The following is an 18401-nucleotide window of genomic DNA, read 5'->3' on the forward strand; positions in this document are numbered from 1 at the left end:
CAGAATGCATGAAACACAAATGGCATGCCAACATGAATGGACACATGATGGAAAAAAATGAGAGGTTCATACCAAGTCACCAAGGCCTAGGCCCCTCACGGGACGGGCTTGAACGCTCTCAAGCGCAGCACAATACTCGTTGCACTCTTCTTGGATGAACCCCCATCTCTTTTGGATTGAGTTGATGTCGCGTGTGCTCGTAAATTCATAGGGGGCAAACTTCCTTCGCTCATGAAAGTTCTTGTGAACTCTTGTCCAAACGACGGATCCTTTTTGCTCGGCACCTTTCATAAGATCTTGGCCTATCTTCATCCAACTATCGGAAATCCCGTGCAAATGCTTTGCCTCCTCTTTTGTGCCTCAGCCCTTTGGGTGAGCTCATCGATAAACACCAATGGCTCGGCCGAAATGTCGACCTCTTCTTCCTTATCTTCATAATACAAGTCATCATATTCATGCCAAGAGTTGCCATGGTCGTCCTCATCTTCATCATGGTCGGCGAATTGAGTGTCTTCATAGTGGCCGCGACCATCATGGCTTTGGGTGGAGCCAGGATCGAAAGCTTGGGCCTGGCCGTCGACGTGGAAGGCCTCACCACGGAGCTCGAAGATGAAGTTCTCCATGAAGGCCGAGTACTTTGGGTCGTCGGCCGTGGGCGTCGGCATTGGCATTTCGTCGAACAGCTTGCGAGCGCCGGCCATGTTCGCTAAAGCTAACGACCGGGGCTGCTTCCTTTGTGCCCGTCGGATGGTTGGCCAGCAGATGTACCTCGGCGTGTCGTTGAGGTTGATGATGCCCGCGGGAGTGGCCGGAGCGACCACACTGCAGTCCGGTGAGGTGGATAACCGTGTTTGCCCATGGCCGTGGAGGGGCGGCGCATGATTCGTCTCAGGCGTGACGGATGAGCTTGGGGAACGGTGCTGCGAAGAACGAGTGGCCGACGAGGCTGTGTTGGCCGTGGCCATGGCAACGGCCGAGAGGATGGACGGCGGGGGTTGGCACAACCCTAACATGAGGAGGGCGTGCGTCTTGGCAACGATGGACTCCTTGTCGTCGACGCCTGCCTGGTGCTGCGCCACACGCAGCGTGGCCGCCTCGGTGGCGTAGCTTGCAGCGACCTTCCTCTCATTGTCCTTCGCCCACCGGTTCCCTCTCTTGGTCGATTCGGCGTCAAGCTTGGCGACCTCCGCCGGATTGAGCTCCAACCGCGGCTTCTTGGTACCCTACTTCTTCGCCGTGGGACATGCAGCCACGGCCGGGTCGTCGGGATTCATCGGGTTGTCGGCCATGGTGGAGAGGGAGAGGCGGGAGAGGGCGCGGGAGAGTTTTGGGCAAAGTGGAGGGAAAGCGTGGGCAGTCGTGTCCCCGGTAGGCGGGTAAGGAGAGGACAAGGGCGCGCGTCCCGCCCATCCGTGCGTTGTCCATTCGGCCGCAAACACGTCCCAACGTTGGGTCGGGAATGGGTCGAAAGCGGACGAAAAATGGAGACGGCCTGTTTGCGGCCGCACGTTGGGCGGCCTGTTCTGTCTGTTTACCCCCAAACGGACGCGGTCGGACCATTTGGCGTCGCGCGTTGGAGTTGTCCTTAGTGGTTGCTGTCTGCTCTACCTGTGTCGCTCTGCTAGTTTTTCAGTTCGTTTTCCACAATTGGACAAACTAAGGGCCTCTTTGATTTGCTGGATTTTCAAAATGCAGGAACAAAATGTCATGTCCTGTTGTATCATATGGGATTTGGAGAAGTGTTTGACAACACAGAAAAAACAAAAGAATTCTATAAAGAGGTTCGAGTGGATGAAAAATTTCCTCCAAAATATAATACAAATGAATTCTGTGAAAAAAAGTCCTAAGGATTTTAATCCTACAAATCAAACGATCATCGTAGGAAAAAAAATCTAAGGATCCAAATCCTATAAAAATCCTAAGAAATTCCTTTGCATCAAAGGAGGCCTAAATCTAATGGTGTGATTTCTGTGATATGTTTTTTTTTCGAGGAGATTTGTGCGATATGTTTAAAGGAACGGGAGAATAAGAACAATAAGCGCCCACGCGCACCAGTGCCAAATTTACTGCCAGCCACTGCCGACTGGATGGCCACGTACTGTACTACCCAAAGCAAAGTACTAACATGTGATACCAGTACTACCACCCAAAGCAAAAGTAACAAAAGTAACATCACATGTCACGCAGACACGAAACAGGCTTTTGCCCAAGCCCGGCCACAGGCTACGAGACAACGAACGCGAGGAAACATTTTCTCATGCAACGTCGAGCTCGGTCCCAGTCGACAGTCGACACGGCTCAGTGCCACACCGGCGTCTCTACCTCGTCGTGGTAACAATGATTGGTGTAGTTTTTTAATCACAGCAACTAAGTGACTAGGTAGCGAATATCAGACGCGGCTACAATCCCGAACCATCCTCCCAAAGCCCTAATGAAGCTTCTCCGCCTATAAATACCCCCGCAAACCTGAGCCATAAACCTCACCCCAAAGCAGTGTAAGCCTCACTTCTTCCTCGACCCCCCCCCCCCCCCCCCCCCCCGCGGTCATAGCACCATACAGCTAGCTAGCTAACAATGGCGGCCTCCAAGCCCCTTGCCCTCCTGCTGCTCGTGGCACTGTCCGCGACGGCCATGTCCGCCGCCGGTCAAGGCTGCGGTGCCCACAAGGTGACGGTGCAGAACCTGTGCGGCCACGACCTGAACCTGGGTATCGCGGCGGTGGCGGACAGCAAGGTCCTCTTCCCCAACGGCTGGCTGCTCCCCAACGGGAAGCACGAGTCGTTCGACGTGTGCTCGTGGTCGGGGAGCGTGTCGGCGCAAGGCGCCGCCGTGGCCAAGTTCCACCTGGGCCACGACGGCGGGGCGTACTACGAGGTGAGCACCGACCAGGCCAACATGCCCATCCGCGTCTCCGTCACCCCGCACGGGAGCCCGCTGCAGGGACACTGCCCCACCGCCGGATGCAACAGCGGCAACCACTGCTTCGAGCACTCCGTCCCCGGCGGCAACTGCCACGGCGTCACCGAGATCAAGATCGTCTACTACAACCCGTAGATCGATCGACCCGTCGCCCGCCTAGGTAGCTGCTGCAACTGCTTGTAGTGTTGAATAATGTTGCGGCTAGGTCGATCTCAGCTCTGTTGTCGGTTAATCTGTTGTGTGTTTCAAGTTTCAACGAGGTAGTAGTAGATTGTACCGTCGTCAGTCGTGTGTCGTAGTGTCGGATTTACAGTTTAACAAGCTGTATTTGCACGGATGTAGTATGAGCTTAGCTCAAATGCAAATGTTTGGTGTTGTCACTTTCTTTTTTGAACGGCATATAAGTACCGATCTTATTTCTACGCACCTAAATTAAGTACTACTGTACTAGGCTACTAGCTGGATTTGCTTTGTTGGTTGTGTTGTGTATGGCAGTTTGAGCTGGATTTGGGAGAAGGCACGTACTGAATATGAACCTGCTTGTTAAAAACAGATATTAAATGGGTTTTAACATTTTAAAAAATCATTTAAAAAATCAAAACAATATTTCACATGTATATGTTCGCACAATATGTGCGCGGCACAAAGTATTACGTGTTTCATGACACCTCTGCAAAAAAGACAAATCTCAGTACTTCTACATAGTGTTTCATGACACATTTTGTTTCGCACATGCCAAAGAAGAAGCTATTTTTGGGCAAAACTTTTTGTGCATACATGAATGTGGAGATGTATGCGTGCAACTTTTTTTCAGATTTTTTTGGCATTTAGAAATGTGTTTTTGAAGTGGGTTCATATCTATCCGGATTCATCCATTTGTTTTCTTAGATTTGACCCAAGGACAATACGTAGATAGGATGTGTTGGACATACTTCGTGAGGCCTATATGTCGCGAAATAAGTACTAAAGAGGTACCCCTTACAAAGGCCGCGAAATAAGTACTAAAGAGGTACCCCTTACAAAGGCCATCCAACTTTCTGTGATGTGCGCCACTTGTTGCAAACAGAGTGTTTTTTTTTCCTTTTTGTAGTTTCGTTTATTCAAAACATTTTATCTATAGAACCGTGCGGCCGAATTCCAAACCGTTTCACCGTTGAATTTCTCACGTCAAGATCTTCGAAACTAGATTGCATGTTAATTAGTTTTGACAAATTTTTTAGGAAATATAAAATAAAAAATAAAATCAAGTAAAAATCAAAATCTAAGAAATACAGTTACAAAAAACACCGATAACAAAACAAGAAGAAAATACCGGAGCCCAGAAGCATGGTTGCCATTTTTCACTTCTTTTTCCTTTTCAAGATGCACTTTTTTAACGTGAGAAAACATAGTTGTGCTTCTCACGAAAGCAAATATGTACTCCTCGTAGAAGCATACATTATTTGTTTCGAGAAGCATAGTTGTGTTTCTAGTAGAAGCAACTTTGTGCTTCTCGTGAAAGCACACATTTTTTCCCCTTTTCAAGAAGCATAATTATGTTTCTTGCGGAAGCAAATCTATGCTACCACGAAAAGTAAATATGTGTTTCTCATCGAAACATTTTTTTTCCAAGAAGCACAGCTGTGCTTGAAAGAAAAACTCCAACCCGAAGAGAAAATCAGGCAAAACTCGAAAAGTAAAAAAAACTCATCTATAACCTGAAAACTCGAACAAAAGAAAATAAAAATCCAGAGGGAGCGCCGCGAACCCGCCATGTGGTGGCGGCTGAAATTGTATAAACATTTTTGAAATTTTCACGGACGTTTTATGGAAACAGGCGATTATTTTAAAATGTCACGTAATTTTTTAATGGAAATAAAAAATTGAACCCACGGGAACATTTTTTTTCATTGTATATAACATTTTTACTAAGTGACATGATTTTTTTGAAGCGCAGGAATATTTGAATCATTTTTTATACTGTATACATCTTTTCTAAAACTTTTGTACATTTGTTTTGAAACACGGATACATTTTTTCACTGTCACAAACTTTTTTTCTGAAAGTTATCAACATTTTTAAAAACTATATTAACAAATGTTTTATACTATGTTAAATTTTATTGAAAAATCATGTTTTTAATTTATTAAGTATTTTTCATATATGCATTTATTTTAAATATAAAATAAAAGTAAAAAGGGGGGAAAGTAAATTCTAGTGACGCTGGCATGACGTCCTACGTCCTACTGGGCTAGCCCGCGCCCTGCAGGCGAGGCAGCAATGTGCCTCGCAGTAAGCGGCACATATTGCTCAATACTTGGACTTCGTTTGTTTTTAATCATAGTGATATGAGTTGGTGCAACAGCGGCTATCCTGCGTGATGACAAAGTTAATTTTTTGAAAGACCAATGCAAGTTTATACTAGTCGTCGTCGTGGATGCAATAACAACATAAGCCTTGGCCATGCGAGACGGGCTGGTTTTTGCTAACTCCTATGGGTGTAACTGGGTAGAAGTTGAATCAGATTCTTTGCAAATAATCTGATGGAGCAAGCATATAGCGGGACTCGGGGGCGGCAATATTCACAAAATATGTGGACATTAATACTTCAATTGGGAATGTCGTTTATAAGCATTTGGTATGGATCTTGTAATCAAGCGGCTCATGTGCTAGCTCATTTCAGTTAGTGTAATAAGACTTTATTTAGTTGGTTGGATGAGTCCCCTGGCATTATTATCAGTAAGCTCGTAGATGATGTAAACATTATTGAGTTTTAATAAACCTAGACATGACGGCGGTCCCTAATTTTTCTTAATATGGAGATGCTAAGCAAAGAAAAACTAAAACGAGGATGCCCCATTGCCATGCCCACCCATAATCTAAACTAAAATAATAGTAATAAATGTATAGTAATAATGTAATATCATACTCCCTTCGTTTCATAATCTAGTGCAGATCCAATTTTCAAAAAGTCAAATCTTACAAACTTTGACCAAGTTTTTTTGGAAATAACTTACATTTAGAATGCCAAACATATAGGATTAGATTGATTATAAGGATAAGTTTCATATTTTATATATTTGGTATTGTAAATAAATTATTTTCTCTATACTCTTGGTCAAAGTTTGCAAAGTTTGACTTCTCAAAAAATTTACACGCACTACAATATAGAGCAGAGTGTATACATTTCTTTTTCACGAATACGCAAAGCATGCACGTCTTTCCATTGACAGAAAAAAGAGAATGAGTATAAGTAAGGTACTCCCTCCGACCCATAATATAAGAGCATTTTTACACTGGTGCAGTGTAAAAAACGCTCTTCTATTATGGGACGGAGGGAGTACAACACATGCATGAATACAAGGTGGCGTGAACACGGTGCCCAGAGAGACAAGAGGTGCCCGGCCGAACAAGCAAACAACACACCTACACCCCTAGCTTGAGGAGCAGTCTCAACCTACATGACGTCCTACATCCACAAGTCTAACAACGGGTATGTCGTGAGCACATGACAACGCCATCAAGAAGGATCACGACGTAGAGTACCGTCGCTACCCGATCCAAAGAATCAAACCAAGGTTTTCCCCTGGTGCTACAAGAGGGGCTCAGAGAGAGGCCATGGCAACGCCTCTAAGGAGGAGACAACTCTCGTGAGTGTCGCCGCTGCCAGCATCGCCAAGCGGAGGAAGAATTTCGCCCGGCTTGGGTATTTGCAATCCCATAGCCATCGGATCAGAAACCGAGAGTCAAAAGTCAAAAGTAGGTAAAAAACCACATCCAAGAATGGAAGCCATGCTGGACACGCGAGCATTGGACATGACGTGGGGCAGCAAAGTTGCCGGACTTGGGAAGGTGGCGGGGCGAGGGGGCAATGAAAGTGCGCGGCAAGGACCGGGATGCTAGCAAGCCAAGAACTGGAAGGGGCATAGATCCAGGCAGCCGGGGCCGAGGTCACTTGATACATACAAGTCATAGAGGCTAGAGGAGACGTAGCCTCCAGAACACTGGAGCAAGCCGAAGGCACGTCGCCATCATCGCCCCTCCTTCGTCAGAGTCGAGCAAACTTTGTTGTAGTAGATGAAGGAAATATGCCCTAGAGGCAATAATAAAGTTATTATTTATTTCCTTATTTCATGATAATTGTTTTCATGCTAGAATTGTATTAACCGGAAACATAATACATGTGTGAATACATAGACAAACAGAGTGTCACTAGTATTGCCTCTACTTAACTAGCTCATTGGTCAAAGATGGTTATGTTTCCTAACCGTAGACATGAGTTGTTATTTGATAACTGGGATCACATCATTAGAAGAATGATGTGATTGAATTGACCCATTCCGTTAGCTACTACCTCCTGAGCACTGCGTTGGTTTTTCCCGAAGAGAAAGGGATGATGCAGCAAAGTAGCGTAAGTATTTCCCTCAGTTTTTGAGAACCAAGGTATCAATCCAGTAGGAGGCCACGCGCGAGTCCCTCGTACTTGCACAAAACAAATAAATCCTCGCAACCAACGCGAATAGGGGTTGTCAATCCCTACACGGCCACTTACGAGAGTGAGATCTGATAGATATGATAAGATAATATTCTTGGTATTTTTGTGATAAAGATGCAAAGTAAAATAAAGGCAAAGTAAAGAGCAAAGGAAATAACTAAGTAGTAGGAGATTAATATGATAAAGATAGACCCGGGGGCCATAGGTTTCACTAGTGGCTTCTCTCGACAGCATAAGTATTCTACGGTGGGTGAACAAATTACTGTTGAGCAATTGACAGAATTAAGCATAGTTATGATAATATCTAGGTATGATCATGTATATAGGCATCACGTCCGAGACAAGTAGACCGACTCCTGCCTGCATCTACTACTATTACTGCACTCATCGCCCGCTATCCAGCATGCATCTAGAGTATTAAGTTAAAAACAAAGTAACGCCTTAAGCAAGATGACATGATGTAGAGGGATAAACTCATGCAATATGATGAAAACCCCATCTTGTTATCCTCGATGGCAACAATACAATACGTGCCTTGCTGCCCCTACTGTCACTGGGAAAGGACACCGCATGATTGAACCCAAAGCTAAGCACTTCTCCCATTGCAAGAATGATCAATCTGGTAGGCCAAACCAAATTGATAATTCGAAGAGACTTGCAAAGATAACCAATCATACATAAAAGAATTCAGAGAAGATTCAAATATTTTTCATAGATAGACTTGATCATAAACCCACAATTCATCGGTCTCAACAAACACACCGCAAAAAGAAGATTACATCGAATAGATCTCCACAAGAGAGGGGGAGAACATTGTATTGAGATCCAAAAAGAGAGAAGAAGCCATCTAGCTACTAACTATGGACCCTTAGGTCTGAGGTAAACTACTCACACTTCATCGGAGAGGCTATGGTGTTGATGTAGAAGACCTCCATGATCAATGCCCTCTCCGGCGGAGCTCCGGAACAGGCCCCAAGATGGGATCTCGTGGATACAGAAAGTTACGGCGGTGGAATTAGGGTTTTGGCTCCGTATCTGATCGTTTGGGGGTACGTAGGTATATATAGGAGGAAGGAGTACGTCGGTGGAGCAACAGGGGGCCCACGAGGGTGGAGGGCGCGCCTGGTGGGGGTGGGCGCGCCCCCTACCTCGTGCCCTCCTGTTTTCTTTCTTGACGTAGGGTCCAAGTCTCCTGGGTCTTGTTCGTTGAGAAAATCACATTCCCGAAGGTTTCATTCCGTTTGGACTTCGTTTGATATTCCTTTTCTTCAAAACCCTAAAACAGGCAAAAAACAGTAGATAATATAACATGGAGCAATCAAAAATTATAGATACGTTGGAGACGTATCATTAGCTTAACACTTGATCATTTTAGTTTACTACTATTGCTTCTTCATGACTTATACATGTTCCTATGACTATGAGATTATGCAACTCCTGATTACCGGAGGAACACTTTGTGTGCTACCAAACATCACAACGTAACTGGGTGATTATAAAGGTGCTCTATAGGTGTCTCCGATGGTACTTGTTGAGTTGGAATAGATCGAGATTAGGATTTGTTACTCCAATTTCCGGAGAGGTATCTCTGGGCCCTCTCGATAATGCACATCACTATAAGCCTTGCAAGCAATGCAACTAATGAGTTAGTTGCGGGATGATGCATTACGGAACGAGTAAAGAGACTTGCCGGTAATGAGATTGAGCTAGGTATTGAGATACTGACGATTGAATCTCGGGCAAGTAAGATACCGATGACAAAGGGAACAACGAATGTTGTTATGCGGTTTGACCGATAAATATCTTCGTAGAATATGTAGGAGCCAATATGAGCATCCAGGTTCCGCTATTGGTTATTGACTGGAGACGTGTCTCGGTCATGTCTACATAGTTCTCGAACCCATAGGGTCCGCACGCTTAATGTTTGGTATTATGAGTTTATGTGATTTGGTGTACCTAAGGTAGTTCGAAGTCGCGGATGTGATCATGGACATGACGAGGAGTCACGGAATGGTTGAGACATAAAGATTGATATATTGGATGACTATATTCAGACACGGGAAGTGTTCCGGGTGATTTCGGAGAAAACCGGAGTGCCGGAGGGTTACCGGAACCCCCCCGGGAGAAGTAATGGGCCACATGGGCCTTAGTGGAGAGAGAGGGCCGGCCAGGGCAGGCCGCGCGCCCCCACCCCCTCTGGTCCGAATTGGACTAGGGAAGGGGGGCGGCGCCCCCCTTTCCTTCTCCCTCTCCTCCTTCCTTTCCCCCTCCTAGTAGGAGTAGGAAAGGAGAGTCCTACTCCTACTAGGAGGACTCCTCCTCCTGGCGCGCCCAGCAAGGGCCGGCCAGCCTCCCCCCTTGCTCCTTTATATACGGGGGCAGGGGGCACCCTAGGACACAAAAGTTGATTGTTTCAAGCCATGTGCGGTGCCCCCCTCCAACATAATCCACCTCGATCATATTGTAGCGGTGCTTAGGCGAAGCCCTGCGTTGGTAGCAACATCATCACCATCATCACGCCGTCGTGCTGACGGAACTCTCCTATGAAGCTCTGCTAGATCTGAGTTCGTGGGACGTCATCGAGCTGAATGTGTGCTGAACTCAGAGGTGCCTTACGTTCGGTACTTTGATCGGTCGGATCGTGAAGACATACGACTACATCAACTACGTTCTCATAACACTTCCACTTACGGTCTACAAGGGTACATAGACGATACTCTCCCCTCTTGTTTCTATGCATCACCATGATCTTGCGTGTGCGTAGAACACAAGTAGAACACAAGTGAGTTGTGGGCGATACAAGTCATACTGCTTACCAGCATGTCATACTTTGGTTCGACGGTATTGTTGGATGAAGCGGCTGAAAGGACATGCGGTGCCCCCATGTGTGGTTTTGGTAATTGATGACAATCTCTATGGACTAATGGTTGCCTTGAGTTATATTTGAAGGTTTTGTCCATAGGCTTTTCTTGGAATACATGTGTTGGTTTCAAGGAGAGTTTGTGTCGACCAAGGTGCTATTCAAGGAATTACCGAAAAGATTGGTCTTGTGAGAGGTTGATCAAGACCTCATGGTGGTAGTTGGGAGACCGTGTTATAGGATCAATTGCCGTACTATCAAGGGGGGCTCTTGATGAGTAGCTTGATCGTATCGTTCGTAGAGAGCTCAAACCATTGCATCCTCGCATCATCTTTATTGGTTCTTGTTTGGTTCTCTTTGTGAGTTTTGGAGCTTATGGTCATCTTGTTGACAAGCTCGAGTTCATCGAAAACGGAGTTCACTCACATCTTCTATGATGTTTTCGATGTTGGAGGTTATGTCGGTTCTTCTCTGTTGGAGGTGTCACTCCTCTATTTGTTAGTCATACCTACCCTGCATCTTTTGATCCTACTCGTCGTCTTGTATCAAACAAGCTTGAGTTTGCTCAATTCGGAGCTCATTTGCAGAAGTTTTCACAGTTCTGGTTTTCCTTGGAGTATACTTGTTTTCGTGGAAGTGGCATAAGGATGGCGCCAGCGGTAGTACCGTTGGGCCGGAGTGGCAGTACTGCATATTGCCACAAGCGGTAGTACATGTGTCCCACAGCGGTAGTACCGCCTATGGCCATAAGCGGTAGTGATACGTCTCCAATGTTTCTATAATTTTTGATTGCTCCATGCTATATTATCTACTGTTTTCGACATTATTGGGCTTTATTATCCACTTATATATTATTTTTGGGACTAACCTATTAACCGGAGGCCCAACCCATAATTGCTGTTTTTTTGCCTATTTTAGGGTTTCGAAGAAAAGGAATATCAAACGGAGTCCAAACGGAATGAAACCTTCGAGAACGTGATTTTTAGGAAGATTATGATCCGGGAGACTTGGACCCTACGTCAAGAAAGAAAACAGGAGGGCACGAGGTAGGGGGGCGCGCCCACCCCCACCAGGCGCGCCCTCCACCCTCGTGGGCCCCCTGTTGCTCCACCGACGTACTCCTTCCTCCTATATATACCTACGTACCCCCAAACGATCAGATACGGAGCCAAAACCCTAATTCCACCGCCGTAACTTTCTGTATCCACGAGATCCCATCTTGGGGCCTGTTCCGGAGCTCCGCCGGAGAGGGCATTGATCATGGAGGTCTTCTACATCAACACCATAGCCTCTCCGATGAAGTGTGAGTAGTTTACCTCAGACCTAAGGGTCCATAGTTAGTAGCTAGATGGCTTCTTCTCTCTTTTTGGATCTCAATACAATGTTCTCCCCCTCTCTTGTGGAGATCTATTCGATGTAATCTTCTTTTTGCGGTGTGTTTGTTGAGACCGATGAATTGTGGGTTTATGATCAAGTCTATCTATGAATAATATTTGAATCTTCTCTAGATTCTTTTATGTATGATTGGTTATGTTTGCAAGTCTCTTCGAATTATCAGTTTGGTTTGGCCTACTAGATTGACCTTTCTTGCAATGGGAGAAGTGCTTAGCTTTGGGTTCAATCTTGCGATGTCCTTTCCCGGTGACAGTAGGGGCAGCAAGGCACGTATTGTATTGTTGCCATCAAGGATAACAAGATGGGAATTTCTTCATATTGCATGAGTCTATCCCTCTACATCATGTCATCTTGCTTAAGGTGTTACTCTGTTTTTAACTTAATACTATAGATGCATGCTGGATAGCGGTCGATGAGTGGAGTAGTAGTAGTAGATGCAGGCAGGAGTCGGTCTACTTGTGTCGGACGTGATGCCTATATACATGATCATACCTAGGTATTCTCATAACTATGCTCAATTCTGTCAATTGCTCAACAGTAATTTGTTCACCCACCGTAGAATACTTATGCGCTCGAGAGAAGACACTAGTGAAACCTATGGCCCTCGGGTCTATCTTTATCATATTAATCTCCTACTACTTAGTTATTTCCTTTGCTACTTACTTTGCCTTTATTTTACTTTGCATCTTTATCATAAAAATGCCAAAAATATTATCTTATCATATCTATCAGATCTCACTCTCGTAAGTGGCCCTATAGGGATTGACAACCCCTATTTGCATTGGTTACGAGGATTTATTTGTTTTGTGCAGGTGCGAGGGACTCACGCGTAGCCTCCTACTGGATTGATACCTTGGTTCTCAAAAACTGAGGGAAATACTTACGCTACTTTGCTGCATCATCCCTTCCTCTTCGGGGAAAACCAACACGGTTCTCAAGAGGTAGCAAGAAGGATTTCTGGCGCCATTGCCGGTGATGTCTACGCGAAAGTCAACATACCAAGTACCCATCACATACCCTTATCTCCCGCATTACATTATTTTCCATTTTCCTCTCGTTTTCCTCCCCCCCCCACTTCACCCTTGCCATTTTATTCGCCCTCTCTCTCTCTATCCTCCCTCTCTATTTGCCTCTTTTTGCCCGTTTGATTTTTGTTTGCTTGCTTGTCACGATGGCTCAAGATAATACTAAATAGTGTGACTTCACCAATACCAACAACAATGATTTTATTAGCACTTGGATTGCTCCTCTTACCGATGCTGAATCTTGTGAAATTAATGCTGCTTTGCTGAATCTTGTCATGAAAGATCCGTTCTCCAGCCTTCCTAGTGAAGATGCCGCTACCCATCTAAATAGCTTCGTTGATTTGTGCGACATGAAAAAGAAGAAAGATGTGGATACTGATATTGTTAAATTGAAGCTATTTCCTTTTTCGCTTAGAGATTGTGCTAAAGCTTGGTTTTCGTCTTTGCCTAAAAATTGCATTGATTCATGGAACAAGTGCAAAGATGCTTTTATCTCTAAGTATTTTCCTCCCACTAAGATCATCTCTCTTAGAAACGATATTATGAATTTTAAGCAACTTGATCATGAACATGTTGCACAAGCTTGGGAGAGAATGAAATCAATGATACGTAATTGCCCTACTCATGGTTTAAATTTGTGGATGATTATACAAAAATTTTATGCCGGATTGAATTTTGCTTCTAGAAATCTTTTAGATTCGGCCTCGGGAGGCACTTTTATGGAAATCACTTTAGGAGAAGCTACTAAACTCCTAGATAATATTATGGTTAAATATTCTCAATGGCATACTGAAAGATCTACTAATAAAAAGGTGCATGTGATAGAATAAATTAATGTTTTGAGTGGAAAGATGGATGAACTTATGAAATTATTTGCTAATAAGGGTGTTTCTTCTGATCCTAATGATATGCCCTTATCTACTTTGATTGAGAATAATAATGAATCTATGGATGTGAATTTTGTTGGTAGGAACAATTTTGGTAACAACGCGTATAGAGGAAATTTCAATCCTAGGCCTTATCCTAGTAATCCCTCTAATAATTATGGTAATTCCTACAACAATTCTTATGGAAATTATAATAATATGTCCTCTGATTTTGAATCTAATATTAAAGAATTTATTACTTCGCAAAAGAATTTTAACGCTATGATTGAAGAAAAATTGCTTAAGATTGATGATTTGGCTAGGAATGTTGATAGAATTGCTCTTGATGTTGATTTTTTGAAACTTAGATCTATTCCACCTAAGCATGATATCAATGAGTCTCTCAAAGCCATGAGAATTTCCATTGATGAGTGCAAAGAAAGAACCGCTATGATGTGTGCTAAGAAAGATGCCTTTATAAGAGCGTGTTCTTCTAGTTGCTATGGAAATAAAGATGAAGATCTAAAAGTTATTGATGTGTCCCCTATCAAATCTTTATTTTGCAATATGAATCTTGATAATTATGGGACTGAATATGATCCACCTTTACCTACAAGGCGTTCCAAGAATTCGGAATTTGTTGATCTTGATGCTAAATTTGATAAAAGTGGGATTAAAGAAATTAAAACCCTAGATGTTGCTAAACCCACTATTATGGATTTGAAGGAATTTAACTATGAAAATTGCTCTTTGATTGATTGTATTTCCTTGTTGCAATTAGTGCTAAATTCTCCTCATGCTTATAGTCAAAATAAAGTGTTTACTAAACATATCATTGATGCCTTGATGCAATCTTATGAAGAAAAACTTGAATTGGAAGTTTCTATCCCTAGAAAACTTTATGATGAGTGGGAACCAACTATTAAAATTAAAATTAAAGATCATGAATGCTATGCTTTATGTGATTTGGGTGCTAGTGTTTCCACGATTCCAAAGACTTTGTGTGATTTGTTAGGTTTCCGTGATTTTGATGATTGCTTTCTAAACTTGCACCTTGCGGATTCCACTATTAAGAAACCTATGGGAAGAATTAATGATATTATTATTGTTGCAAATAGGAATTATATGCCTGTAGATTTTATTGTTCTTGACATAGATTGCAATCCTTCATGTCCTATTATTCTTGGTAGACCTTTCCTTAGAACAACTGGCGCAATTATTAATATGAAGGAAGGAAATATTAGATTCCAATTTCCATTAAGGAAAGGCATGGAACACTTTCCTAGAAAGAATATTAAATTACCTTATGAATCTATTATGAGAGCCACTTATGGATTGCCTACCAAAGATGGCAATACCTAGATCTATTCTTGTTTGTTATGCCTAGCTAGGGGCGTTAAACGATAGCGCTTGTTGGGAGGCAACCCAATTTTATTTTTATTCCTTACTTTTTTCTCATGTTTAGTAATAAATAATTTACCTAGCCTCTGTTTTGGTTGTCTTTTTTGTGTTTAATTAGTGTTTGTGCCAAGTAGAACCGTTGGGAAGACTTGGGGAAAGTCTTGTCGAACTTGCTGCAAAAAACAGAAACTTTAGCGCTCACGAGAATTTCTGTCATTTTTATTTGGAAAGTTCTATTTAGTTAATTATTTTTGAAGATGATTAATAGATAAATTCCTCACGTCCAGAAATTTATTTTAGAATTTTTGGGGTTCCAGATCTTGCGCTAGCTACAGATTACTACAGACTGTTCTGTTTTTCAGAGATTCTGTTTTTCGTGTGTTGTTTGCTTATTTTGATGAATCTATGGCTAGTAAAATAGTTTATAAACCATAGATAAGTTGGAATACAGTAGGTATAAAACCAAGAGAAATAAAGAATGAGTTCATTACAGTACCTTGAAGTGATCTTTTGTTTTCTTTCGCTAACGGAGCTCACGAGATTTTCTACTTTAAGTTTTGTGTTGTGAAGTTTTCAAGTTTTGGGTAAAGATTTGATGGATTATGGAACAAGGAGTGGCAAGAGCCTAAGCTTGGGGATGCACATGGAACCCCCAAGATAATCTAAGGACACCTAAAAGCCAAAGCTTGGGGATGCCCCGGAAGGCATCCCCTCTTTCGTCTACTTCTATCGGTAACTTTACTTGGAGCTATATTTTTATTTACCACATGATATGTGTTTTGCTTGGAGCATCTTGTATGATTTGAGTCTTTGCTTGTTAGTTTACCACAATCATCCTTGCTGTACACACCTTTTGAGAGAGCCATACATGATTTGGAATTTGTTAGAATACTCTATGTGCTTCGCTTATATCTTTTGAGTTATATAATTTTGCTCTAGTACTTCACTTATATATTTTAGAGCACGGTGGTGGATTTGTATTATAGAAACTATTGATCTCTCATGCTTTACTTAGATAATTTTGAGAGTCTTAATAGCATGGTAATTTGCTTAAAATCTTAATATGCTTGGTATACAAGATTAATAATAAAACTTTCTTATGAGTGTGTTGAATACTATGATAAGTTTGATACTTGATAATTGTTTTGAGATATAAAGATGGTGATATTAAAGTAATGCTAGTTGAGTAGTTGTGAATTTGAGAAATACTTGTGTTGAAGTTTGTGATTCCCGTAGCATGCACGTATGCTGAACCGTTATGTGATGAAGTCGGAGCATGATTTATTTATTGATTGTCTTCCTTATGAGTGGCGGTCGGGGACGAGCGATGGTCTTTTCCTACCAATCTATCCCCCTAGGAGCATGCGCGTAATACTTTGCTTTGATAACTTGTAGATTTTTGCAATAAGTATATGAGTTCTTTATGACTAATGTTGAGTCCATGGATTATACACACTCTCACCCTTCCACCTTTGCTAGCCTCTCTAATTCCGCGCACCTTTTGCCGGTATCATACACCCACCATATACCTTCCTCAAAACAGCCACCAAACCTACCTATTATGGCATTTCCATAGCCATTCCGAGATATATTGCCATGCAACTTTCCACCGTTCCGTTTATTATGACACACTCCATCATTGTCATATTGCTTAGCATGATCATGTAGTTGACATCGTATTTGTGGCAAAGCCACCATTCATAATTCTTTCATACATGTCACTCATGAGTCATTGCACTACAAAAAACACACACTTCTGTGATGATACGTGTTTGTCACAATAGGTCGCTTTTTTTGTCATGCATGTACATCCATGACAAATTATAGTCATACCTGTGATGTCATAGAAGTGTTCCATGACATTACAAAAATTATCATCACGGAAGTGTCCACTTCCATGACAATAAATCTTGCATCACAGAAGTGCTTTCGTCAAGGGTGACCGACACATGGCATCCACCGTAACGGAACGCCGTTAAGCTATCGGCTCGGGTTTTGGATCCAATAACCCGTTAATAGCCCCGACCAATGGGGATTTTCCACGTGTAAAATCATCATTGGCTAGAGGAAACACGTGTCAGCTCATTGTTGCGACAGATGTCATCCACTCACTGGATAGAAGGCGCCTATGATACGTCGACACGTGGCACGACCCAACAGTGGCCCATTCCTATGAAAAGGCCGACCCATTTGACTTGGTCAAAAGCTGGCGGGCCGGCCCATGGAAATCCTGTTAACGGCCTATTCGCATATAGCCCATTTACAGCCCGCTAACCCAAGGGTCGTTACGACTTATCCGAATTAGGCCCAGTAGCATCATCTGGGCCGTCCAATAGATTCCAGCCCATTTTCACTTCTAGCCCATGTATAGCCCATGATGTCTTTCGGCCCATATGAGGCCCTTTGTAACTCTTGGCCCATTAGTGTCCCGTGCTGAAACTGGCCTGTAATGAACAACGTATCACTTTACACCCATTAACGACCCGTGGTGAAACTGGCCCGTAATGAACAGTGTATCACTTTATACCGATTAACGACCCGTTATTCCATTGGGCCGTCTCCAGCCCATGTTATTCGGCCTTCTCAGAGCCCATTTATTCTTGGGCTCATTTCCAGCATTCGTTTACTTACGGCCCGTTACTGTCATTTTCTGCTTGTGGGCCAAATTCAGCCCGTGGTTACAGTCGGCCCGTTTGTGGTCCGTTAATACATTGGGCCGTTTTCATAGCGTCATCAAATACGGCCTATTAACGATGGCCCGTTATGGTCGGCTCATGAACAGACGATTCCAACTCTAGCCCGTTTACGACCAGAATGCGGTCTGTTTGGCCCATGTTTGGCCAATCGATCATACGACCCATATAAGGCCCATTGATGATACGGCCCGTAGAAGGCCCATTGATGATACGGCCCGTAGAAGGCCCATTGTTTCTACGGCCCGTAGAAGGCCCACTGTTTCTACGGCCCATAGAAGGCCCACTGTTTCTATGGCCCGTAGGAGGCCCAGTGTCACTACAGTAAATATTAGCCCATGGTTATTGTGGCCTAGTTTTAAAAATAGGTTATTGCAGCCACTAGCAAACCGCAGAAAAAGAACTACACTGACTACAAGCAAACAAATAAACAAGAAAACAAGGAAATAAATAAGCAAGCAACTTACACTAGGCTATCACGACTATTACACATATTACATGCACCGGACATCAAAGTTCGCCACCAGTGCAAATATAGGGAACACAACATCATATAAACGCCGTAGCAAAACAAGTCCAGAACTGAAACCACTTCAGAAGAGCTCAAGAAATAATATCCTGGGTACCCATAATGCTGTCAAGATGCTTAGCAAGCTTATTAAGTTTCTCTTGTTTGGCGCTTAAGTCCTCCAGTGCTTGCTGTTGCACCAGAAAGTATGCATCTGAATTCTGCAGGACTTCCTTAGTCCTTTGGCTTCCTGTCGCATA

The 18401-nt window shown here is 43.3% G+C and overlaps 1 protein-coding gene across 1 annotated transcript; it reads left to right on the forward strand.

The window, feature by feature from the left end:
- The first annotated feature begins 2518 nt into the window (after positions 1 to 2518).
- Positions 2519 to 3299, forward strand: LOC123102468 (uncharacterized). The gene has a single exon (XM_044523837.1). The coding sequence runs from the start codon at positions 2575 to 2577 to the stop codon at positions 3052 to 3054; it is 480 nt and encodes a 159-aa protein (XP_044379772.1). The 5' UTR covers positions 2519 to 2574; the 3' UTR covers positions 3055 to 3299.
- The last annotated feature ends 15102 nt before the right edge of the window (positions 3300 to 18401 follow it).

This window comes from Triticum aestivum, chromosome 5A (assembly GCF_018294505.1).
Source record: "Triticum aestivum cultivar Chinese Spring chromosome 5A, IWGSC CS RefSeq v2.1, whole genome shotgun sequence".
NCBI classification, from domain to species: Eukaryota; Viridiplantae; Streptophyta; class Magnoliopsida; order Poales; family Poaceae; genus Triticum; species Triticum aestivum.

Excerpts from the sequence above, each read along its gene's own strand:
- LOC123102468 (XM_044523837.1), top strand. The coding sequence starts at position 2,575 with ATGGCGGCCTCCAAGCCCCTTGCCCTCCTGCTGCTCGTGGCACTGTCC.